Here is a 9,791-nt window from a genome sequence, read left to right on the forward strand (position 1 = left end):
TCCGGAGTGACTCCGCTTTCCCCCCCGGCGCTGTCCGAGGTGCCGCAGGCTCCGGAGTGACTCCGCTTTCCCCCCCGGCGCTGTCCGAGGTGCCGGCGGGGAAGGGGGGCGCCGCGGCGGCCCGGCGACTGGCCACCCCCTCCGCCCTCCCCTCGCCCTTCCCCATTGATTTCTGGATCATTAAGTGGTTAAGGCGCTGCGAAGCCTTCACTATCGATCGCTGTCTCCCCACCTCCGGCTGGGAGCCCCCGGGCTGCCCCCCAGCCCCGCGCCGCCGCGGCTCCGGGCACGGGTGGGGTGGCCGGGACCCCGGGTGAGGTTGGGGTCCGTCCCCCCTCACCCCACCCCCTTCGCGGCCAAAGTTTGACTCTGCCTCCCTCTCCCCCCCTCTCCTGTCTGTCTGTCTGTGAGTGCAGCTGGGCGCGATGCTGAAGACGGAGCAGCCCTGGATCTAACGCGCGGCGCCTCGGAGAGCCTTGCAGCAATTCTTGCCCGGATCCCAGACTGAACTTTGCTCTTTTTTTTTTTTTTTCTTTTTACCTTGTTTTTTTTTTTGTTGTTGTTGTTTTTTTTTTTTCTTTCGCCTTTTTGTTTTTCCCTCCTGTTATTGTTAATTATCGTTATCAAACCGCTTCCGCCGCGCCCTCCCCGCCAATGCCCGTGTGAGCGCCGGCACCTCGCGGGGGCCATGGAGGGCTCCACCGGGTTTGGGATCGACTCCATCCTCTCCCACCGAGCCGGCAGTCCGGCCGTGCCCAAGGGGGACCCGCTGGTGGGGGACGGCCGGTCCCCGCTGGAGCTGAGCCCCCGCTCAGAGGGCAGCAGCGGGTGCCCCTCGCCCCGCTCGCCGGGCCGCGAGTGCCTGGAGGCGGCGGTGCCGCGGCCGGGCCTGGGTGCGCATCTCCAGCCGGGGCAGGTCTCGGCTCCCTCGCAGTCCCGGACCGTCACCTCCTCCTTCCTCATCAGAGACATCCTGGCCGACTGCAAGCCCCTGGCCGCCTGCGCGCCTTACTCCAGCACCAATGGACCTCACGGCGGGCAGGAGCCGGCGGGCAGGATCCCCACCAAGCCCGGCGAGGATTTTAGGGAGAAAATGGAAAAAAACACCAGCAGCTCCTCCTCGGACTCGGAGTACAAAGGTAAGAGCCGCTCACCTTGCTGGGCTGTGCAGGGCGGCCCGGACCCACAGCCTCTGGCGGCCCGGGGGTCTCCCGGTGCTCTGGGATCTCGCTGCGGACCCGGCTCCGGCGCGCCCCGCTGAGGGGGGGGGAGGTCACGGTATCGGTCGCTCCCGAAATGACCGAGGGGTCGGCACCAACTTGAGGAAACTTGGGGGTTCGGGGCTCGGTGGGGCTCGGCCCGGTGGAAGGGGTTGGGGCAATCGGTGCTTCATTAAACGCGCCCGGGTGATGCGCCGGGGCTGCCTTCCGCCGCAGAGATCCGGCTGTGCCGTTCCTACCCGCGGGGAAAGGAGAACCGGAGACGGATTTTTGCCTGCGGATAAAAAAAAAAAGAAAAACCAAAGCAAACGAACCAAAACAAAACCATAATAAAATAATCATGCATTTGCCAGGTATTTCTTCTGCTCCTGTGAGAAACGAGCAAGCCAGACGGTGCGGTTTGATTCGATTTTTGTTGTTTGTATTATTATTTTGGAAATCGTTCAAAACCGAGCATTACAGACAGGGAACCCCGGGCCGCATCCACAGCGCCGGCGGGGCGTGGGGCTGGATGAGGCGGCTGCTCGCCCTGAGCCTGGGGGCTTCGGCCTCCCGGGCCCCCCCAGTCCCTTCCCGGCCTCCCCCTGCAGCAGTCGGGGCAGAGAGAGGCACAGGAACAGCACGAGGGGATTTGGGGTCAGACCTCACCCCCCTGAGCAGTTTATCCCGAGTGCCTTCACCCACCCCACCCTCATCACCCCTGCAAAACTTTTCCCCGGGAAAACTGTTCGCCGGCTGTTTGTGAGGGAAAGGAGAGGGTATCCAGCCGGGGGGAGAAAAGGGAGGCGATGGCACCTTACGGGGCCGCTGAATTTGAGGGGATTGGCAGGAAAAAAGGGGGACAGGCTGAGCTCCGTCCCGGCTGCAAATGCACCCTGGGCCAGCCCGGAGCCGCTGGGCTGAAATCTGGTTCATGGAGGAAAAAATATTCACCCATTTAAGCCTCCAAAGGCGGCGGCAGGCTCTGGACGTCACGGGGGGATTTTCGCTCCAAACGGGGGATGGAGCCCGGGGTCGGTGCCGGGGCTGGAACTGCCCCGGGAGGAAGCATCGGCCCCAACGCTTTGCAGGGCCGGCATTGAAAACAGCCGCGATTCCAACCTTGGTTTGTTTTAGTCTCCTACACCCGGCCCGAATTCCTTCAGCTCTTCTCCCCTTGCCCCAAATCGCCGAGACGCGAAAGAAGCGAGGGGAGAGAAGAAAAGCGGCTTCTCCGCATCCCCCTGAGCCGGCCGAGCCCGGGCTGGGGGAGCCGGATTTGGGTGGGGGTCGTTTCCCGGCGCCGCTCGGCTCCTCTCCTGTCCGTGCGGCGGGACAGCCGCGGCCACGCTGCAAATGCCGTTTAAATGGGGTGGGGGGGAATCCTTTAAATTGCGGGGAAAACACGGCTTAAATCGGGGGGGGGTGGAAAAACCCCACTGCTTAAATGAGGGGAAAAAAGACCTGATTAAGTGGAGGGGAAAAACCCCACAGTTTAGATGGGAAGGAAACCACAGTTTCAAAGAGGGTAAAACCCCCACATCTGTGGAGGAGCGGGTGAAGATCCCTGCTCCCAGCGCGATCCTTTTTGTGCTGCTTTGGAAATAGCCTTTCCGGGGGCAAAACGCCCCAGATTTACTCCGCAAAGGGGCTGCGAAGCTGGGCCTAACCCCAGCGGCCAAAGTGCCGAAAAAATCCATATATGTATTTATATATGTATATATAATTTTTTTTTAAAAGCTAGGAATAGCCAGAGGCAGATCCGAACCGAGCAGGGAAGCCGTCGCCGCCGTTCCTGCAGCCCTTTGGCGAGCAGGAACTTTTTAGGAGCCGAGGATGAGCCCAGGGGCCGGGGGGCGATTTTCCTCCTCGGGATGCTGGAGGCCAGACCCGCTTTTCTCTTCAGAAAAGTCCATACAAACTTTCGGGCCGTTCCCGGGAGAGAGCGGGACCGACCCCCCTGCCCGGGTCCGGCGGGGTCGGGGCTGCCGCTTTCCCGGGAACCGGGACCGGATCTCCCCGCTCAAGGATCGTCCCCTGCTCGTTCTGCCTGCTCGGCCAGAGCCGGGATTTCTGGTTGAAGGGTTTCACTCCCCGGTGGCTCAATTAGCCGGATTATTGTCTTCCTACAGAGAGAAATCAGCTCGCGTTCGGCTCCAGCCCTGTCCCTCCTCACCCCCGCCACCAGCAAATTTAACATAAATCCCTGTAAAAAAAAAAAAACCGCCAAACGCCGCCGATTTGTATAAATCGAGCCTATTTGCTCCATAATCTCCTCCAGGAAGGGTGGAGAAGGCGAGCACAAGCAGGAATTTATTTTTCCCCCTTTATTTTTGTTTTTGCTCGGTAATTTTTCCATCACCTTCCAACATTTTGTGGCGTAAATTCTCGCATCGCTCCGCCAGCGCGTAGGTACCGACCGCGCTAACGAAAAGCCGCCAGCCCCTCTCAGTCGGCCTTTTTTAAGATAAATAACAGCCCGGGCAGGGATTTGCGAAGTGGTTTCCCCAGTATTTCGTTGTGCGCCCTGGAGCAGGGAGGTTTGTTCCGTGCCCCGGCAGCATCCCCGGGAGGACGGAGGCTCCTCCGCGGAGGGGAGAGGCAGGACCAGCACGGCTACATTCCCCTCCAAAAAAATGTGGGCTCGCAATTTTCATTTTTGGTTTGTTAGTTTTGGTTCAAAAAAAAAGTAAAAAAAAAAAAAAAGAGAGAGCGAAAAAAAGAAGGAAAAAAAATACCCAAGCATCGATAAAGCTTTTGAATTTGGGGGAATAAGCCCAGAGGAAGGTCCTGCCCCGTGAGAAATGAGGGGTGAGGGGGATGCGGGGGGGTCTGGGCAGAAGTGCGGCGGGGCCGGGCCGGGGGTCCTCTCGGCACAGCTCAGCGTTCCTGCTCCGATCCCAGGCCTTCGGGACGGGGAAAAGTCGGGCCCGGCTCGGGGAGCCCCTGAATTCCCTCGGGCAGCCGGGATTAAAATTTACGGGGGTGCAGAGCAAATGTGCCGCGAGCCCCACTCGGACCCGAGCCCCTGCTCGGTTACCTCTCTTTTGAGGGTAATTCCCTTCCTGCCCTGACCTGGCCTCTCTTCCTCCCTCTCGGCTCAGTGAAAGAAGAAGGGGACCGAGAGATCTCCAGTTCCCGGGACAGTCCCCCGGTGCGGCTGAAAAAGCCGCGCAAAGCCCGCACCGCCTTCACCGACCATCAGCTGGCCCAGCTGGAGCGCAGCTTCGAGAGGCAAAAATACCTGAGCGTGCAGGACAGGATGGAACTGGCCGCCTCCCTCAACCTCACCGACACGCAGGTGAAAACGTGGTACCAGAACAGAAGGTAAAAATGCACCGTTCCCTCCTGCCCACAGCGCCGGGATCCCGCCCTGCTCCCCTCCCCGGCCGCGCACCCCCAAACCAGGCAGGGCTTTTGCACCCCACAACCACCCCGTCCCTCCTGGCACCGGGACAGGGGCGATGTCCATCCCGTCCCCGCCTCTCCCGGGGCCTTTTACCCCAAAGTCAAGGGAAGAGAAGCGATGCCGAGGCAGGGCGGGTGTGGGGCGGGGGGGGGGGGGCGATCCGTGCCCCCAGCCCCGGCAAGGCGGGGAGGTAGGACCGGGCTTCCAGCTAAACACAACAGCATAACACATCGGCCCATTAATAATAGATACCAATTACTGCTTTGGGCATCAATAATTAACACCCTTTACAGTAATTACACAATTATTATTATGATGAATAATTTACTGGTGGAAATAGGTTTAGCGCTTCAGCGACAAATCTGTAAAAGGGTGGTGTGGTGGCTTCAGTGGGTTCGTCCGGATATCCCCAGCCCCGACCATTGCCACTGCCACCAAGCGAGGGACCTCCGGCTGCAGCCCCCACCCTGTCCCCTCGCTCACTCCAGGGTTTTGCCCTCCCTCCCCATCATTTCCAGTCCCACTTCTCCATCTGCAAAGATCCTCCCGAGCCGGGGGTTCGGGGAAGTTTAGGGGCGGCGAGGGACCGTGTGATCATCCCTCCTTTCCTCAAATCCCTCCTGCAAGGACACGCCGGAGCCAAGCCAGTGCTCCCAGCCCCTTCCCAAGCCGGCCCGGCCCGCCAGCGGCGAGATCCTGGGGCAGGGGCTTCTCCACGAGATCCGGCACACGCACATGAACATATAAATATATAAATATATAAAAATATATATATATATACACATGCCTATAACCGATATAGACGCATATTTAAAAATATACAAATATACACATACATGCATATATGTATGTGTGTGTGTGTATATATACTTATATTTAGACACAGATACATATATACGCTGCAAACGAATTCCCCGGGACCCTGCCCCACGCGTGTCCCCCCGCGGGACTCCCGCAGCCTCCCGAGCGGCCCGGCCTGGCCCCGGCAGCCCCGGCCCGCAGAGGGGGTCCCGGAGCCTCGGGCGGCGGAGCGGGGCCGCCGCGGCCTCGGGCCGGAGCATCGCGGTGGTCGCAGCATCCGCGCTCAGCTCACGGATCCCCTGGGTCATCCGCGGGTCGTGTGACAACCTGGAACTTGCACCCCCAGGAAGGGACTGGAATGTTGGTCGCGGTTTTTGTCGCCGGGATTCGCATCCCGCCATCGGATTCCCAGCCGGGCTGTGGCTCCGGTGCCTCCGGGAAAGCTCCGTGGGCGCTCACGCCGGGAATGCCGGGGAGATAAGCTCCCTCCCGCCATTAATGGGGTCTACATCCCATCCCATTAAATCCCATCCCATCCCTGCCGTACGAGGGACACTGGCCCTGGGAGCCAGCGGTGGGAGCGGGGATGCACAATGAGAGCAGAGCCCGGGGAAAGGGGATATGCAAAGAGTAAAAAGAGCTCGGGAGCGGCTTTGGGAGCATCCCTCCCCTCCTTGACCTCTTCTCTCGACTTGTCCCCCCCAGGACCAAGTGGAAAAGGCAGACGGCGGTGGGCCTGGAGCTGCTGGCTGAGGCTGGCAACTATTCAGCCCTCCAGAGGATGTTCCCCTCGCCCTACTTCTACCCGCAGAGTTTGGTCTCCAACCTGGACCCCGGCGCCGCCCTCTACCTGTACCGCGGACCCAGCGCGCCGCCCCCCGCCCTACAGAGACCCTTGGTGCCCCGCATCCTCATCCACGGACTGCAGGGCGGCAGCGAGCCCCCGCCGCCCCTGCCCCCGCTGCCCGGCGTCCTGCCCCGGGCTGCACAGCCCCGGTGAGCCCCGGCCGCCCGGGCAGCCCCGCCGGCACCCACCGGCCCGAGGGGCTCGAGGGGGCCACCCCACATCTCCGGGGCCGCGAGCAAGAGACAGACTCCCGCTCATCCCCAAATATATATATATATAAAATTATAAATGAGACCACCCCCTCCTTTTTTTAAAATATATATAAAGAATGCCAGAAGAAAGGACAGGCTTGGCAGGACGGAGGCGGCAGAGCTGCCCCCCACCCCGCGGGGCACTCGCCACCTTTACCCCCTTGTGCCCCCGACGGGCAGCGGGGCCGCTGCGTGTCCCCTCACCCCGGCGTGGGACGGCGCCGGGAGCACGGGCGGGGGTCGGATGCTCCGGGGGGGCTTCGCCTCCCCGCCCCCTCCCCAGGAACAGCCAGGGGAGCCGAGCCACACCTGCCAAGGGCGGCTCCGGGGAGAACCCTCCCCGCTATCTCCGGCTCCCCGACCCCGGGGCAGCGGTCCCGCCGCCGGCAAGGACCGTGGGGTGGCCCGGGCCGATGGCCCCAGCGAGACTTTGGGACGTCCGTAACTTAAACTAAAAAAAAAAAAAAACCAAAACAACCAAAAAAAATAAAAAAAAAGAAAAAAAAAAAAAAAAAGAAGCGGTGGAATGTAAATACGGTGCAAAATGTATATGAATTATTTATTTGTGAACCCTGAGGGCGTATTTGTGTAAGTGATTCTTGTCAGTCTGTATCCCGGGGCCGGCCCGGCCGGGCGGGGGGCGCGGGGGGGGCTCGGGGCGCCGCGGCCGCTCCCGCTCCCCCCTTTTTTAAATGTGGAAATAAAACTTCTTTACAAACAAACGGGTCTCGCCTCCGCCGGCCCCTTCTTCCCCTCCCGCTTGTTTGCTCTGGCGGAACGGCCGCCGCCGAGGGAAAGGGTAAAGCGAAGAGGAGTTTTCCCACCTCTCATCGCACTGAGTCCCCCTCTCCCCGGGGCTCGGTGTCTCCCCGGGGCTCGGTGTCCCCCCGGGGCTCGGTGTCCCCCCGGGGCCCGGGCCCAGTGCCGGCACGCGGGACCGGCCGCGGGGCCGCCGGCGAGAGCGGAGGGGACCGGGGCGCTGCTGCCCGGCGCGGCGATAGCCGCGACTGCGGTGAATTAATAACGCTAATCTTAAGTGTATAATTGCCTAAGTGCTTTAAATGATCGCTTTGGAAAGTGGATTGTTTCCACCCTTTAAAAGTGTCGCTCATCTGGCCGCGGCCAGCGGGCCCGGCAGCTGGTGCCCGGGACAGCCGGGCAGCGGCTCGCCGGCTCGGGAAGCCGACAGATGGGCTGCGGGTCCCCCGGTCCGGCCGCTCCCCCCGGCGGGCCCGGCTGTCTGCGGAGCCCCCCCGGCACCCACCGACCCTCCAGATCCCCCTCCCCGGCTCCCCGGGCCGGGTCCCAGCCCGGTGCCCCCGGGCCGGCTCCGTCCCGGGAGCTTTGCCCCGGCACCCCCGAGCCCCCGCGGGGAGGGCGATTGTCGGCTCGGCCAAATGCACAGCCACGCCTGGGGGCGAGAGCCCCCGGCCTTTGTGGACGGGGCTGGTCCTTTGCATGTGAATGGGGGAGTTTGGTAAATCCCCGGGCCTCGGCTGGGCGAGGAGGAGGAGGAGGAGGAGGAGGAGGAGGTGGAGGAGGAGGAGGAGGAGGAGGAGGAGGAGGAGGAGGAGGAGGAGGAAGGGGGGTCGCTCCCAGCTCGGGGTTAATGAAGTGGGAAAGGAGTCTTTCAGAGAGGCCTGCAAACAACCCCCTCCCCGGGCAACAACCCCCGTCCCAAATCCTACATGGATTGACTTAAACCCAGGGGATAAGTGCTTTAAATTAATCTCATTGAATAAGAATGAGGCCAAACAAAACTCTTTAAAATCATATTAAAAATCTATCAAAGGACAACTTGCAGTGGGTGTGCTTTTCATTTTGTGAGCGCAAAGGCAAGGAGCATACAGCAACCTTCCTCCCATTTACACAGCAGGAATGTGAATCAAAGACATTCTCTAATATTTAATTGTCCTTGTAGCCGTAGCAGATTCCTCCTCTTACATTAATGAAGTACAAGGCATCGTTACACGTTTGTAATTGCAATATTTAAATTTGCCATTTCACATCTGGAAGGAGCTGGAAACTCCCCTGTAGCAGCAGGTCTGAGCCAGCACCATAACACAGTGCCAGGGTCCAGTTTGTGCTACGAGGATGATAGGAGAGAGCAGGACAGAGTCCTCTGCTCTGGGAAGGGGGAATGGCAGTGCCGGGTGTGGTGGGAAGGAAAGGGAGCAGAGGGGAAGTGAGGGCTGGAGCTGTCGCTGCCAGGGAGATCTCATAGCAGAGTCAAGCTTCAAGATAAAACAGTTTAGGGAAGACACCACAGGCTCTAAGCAGAGAGCACCGCACTTGCCACATGAGCAGCATCGTGTGTGGGAGGATCTCAGCAGCCTCAAAACCTGCTGAAGGACCAACCTCACCTCCAGCCTGTGTGCAGGGACTGAGATGGGAGCTGGTGTCCCACAGCAGAACCCACCAGCACCGGCCCTGCACCTACAGCAGCCCCTGAGCAGGCTGGAAATGTTTCCAGAGGATGGTGCCAGGCAGGCACAACCCTGGCAAGGCCTCAGGGGTGGGACAGGCTGTGCTGGGTTGAAATTCATTCTATGAAGCAAAAAACCAGCACAGTTCAGAAGCACCAGCATCAGCAAGGAAACCTTTGGAGCATTGCACCAGTTCTGCTCCATTGATTTCCCCCAGGGTACCAAGTCCCACAGACAAGCTGCTGCTGGTTGGGTTCTGTCAGCTCCAGGCTCTGGATCCAGGGAGTGCAGTGGGTTTGCCAGGACCAAACACAGTCCTGGCTCTCAAGTCCCTTCCGGGCTTCTACCCAGCTTGAGGGCCACCTTCCTCCCCTCCTGACACAGCTTCAACCAGGACCAGCACCCTCGGAACAGACACAGAACAAAAGCTGCTCTGCTGGACCTGCCAGCACGCACAAAGTCACTGCAACCAGCAGCACTGTTTGTAGCTGAGATACTTCATGGCTTCATCCGAGCACCAAACAAAACCATGTCAGAATGGAAAGCCCAGAACACTGCTGCTGCTTTTCCTGCCCTCTCCCCAGGTTTATGGAGAAAACATGGTGTTGTAAGCAGGGACGTTCTAGTGCTTTCTATCCTGCTTAGTTATGGTGCTTCGCAGCAGTCGGGTACCAGTGCTGTGCCTTGTGTCTGACCCAGCCCCTGGTGTTTAACTGTGACCCCTGCCCCAAGGTGACCTCCTTGCTTCTTCCTAATCCAAAGCCTTGCAGTGTGAGCTCAAGATGCTCCAGTTGCAGCGGAGAGGATGTGAACCCCTACAACAGGTAAAAGACAGAGCCAGAAGAGAGCTGAGAAAAG

General features: G+C 60.0%; 1 protein-coding gene across 2 annotated transcripts in view; it reads left to right on the plus strand.

Annotated features, from left to right (window-relative positions):
- Window positions 1-7,318, plus strand: part of BARHL1 (BarH like homeobox 1) — an 8,623-nt gene extending 1,305 nt beyond the window's left edge. The window contains exons 2-4 of one of the 2 annotated variants that reach the window (XM_042052710.1): window positions 417-1,139; window positions 4,304-4,526; window positions 6,115-7,318. In XM_042052710.1, coding sequence (XP_041908644.1) covers window positions 689-1,139; window positions 4,304-4,526; window positions 6,115-6,409 — 969 coding nt within the window. In that variant the 5' untranslated portion in view covers window positions 417-688 and the 3' untranslated portion in view covers window positions 6,410-7,318. Of the gene's footprint in view, window positions 1-39; window positions 1,140-4,303; window positions 4,527-6,114 lie in introns of both variants that reach the window. The other variant, XM_042052709.1, reaches the window with a different exon arrangement.
- Window positions 7,319-9,791: the final 2,473 nt, after the last annotated feature.

This window comes from Corvus kubaryi, unplaced genomic scaffold (genome assembly GCF_017639235.1).
Source record: "Corvus kubaryi isolate FWS band 111438036 unplaced genomic scaffold, C.kubaryi_AGA036_p1.0 78, whole genome shotgun sequence".
Classification (NCBI taxonomy): Eukaryota; Metazoa; Chordata; class Aves; order Passeriformes; family Corvidae; genus Corvus; species Corvus kubaryi.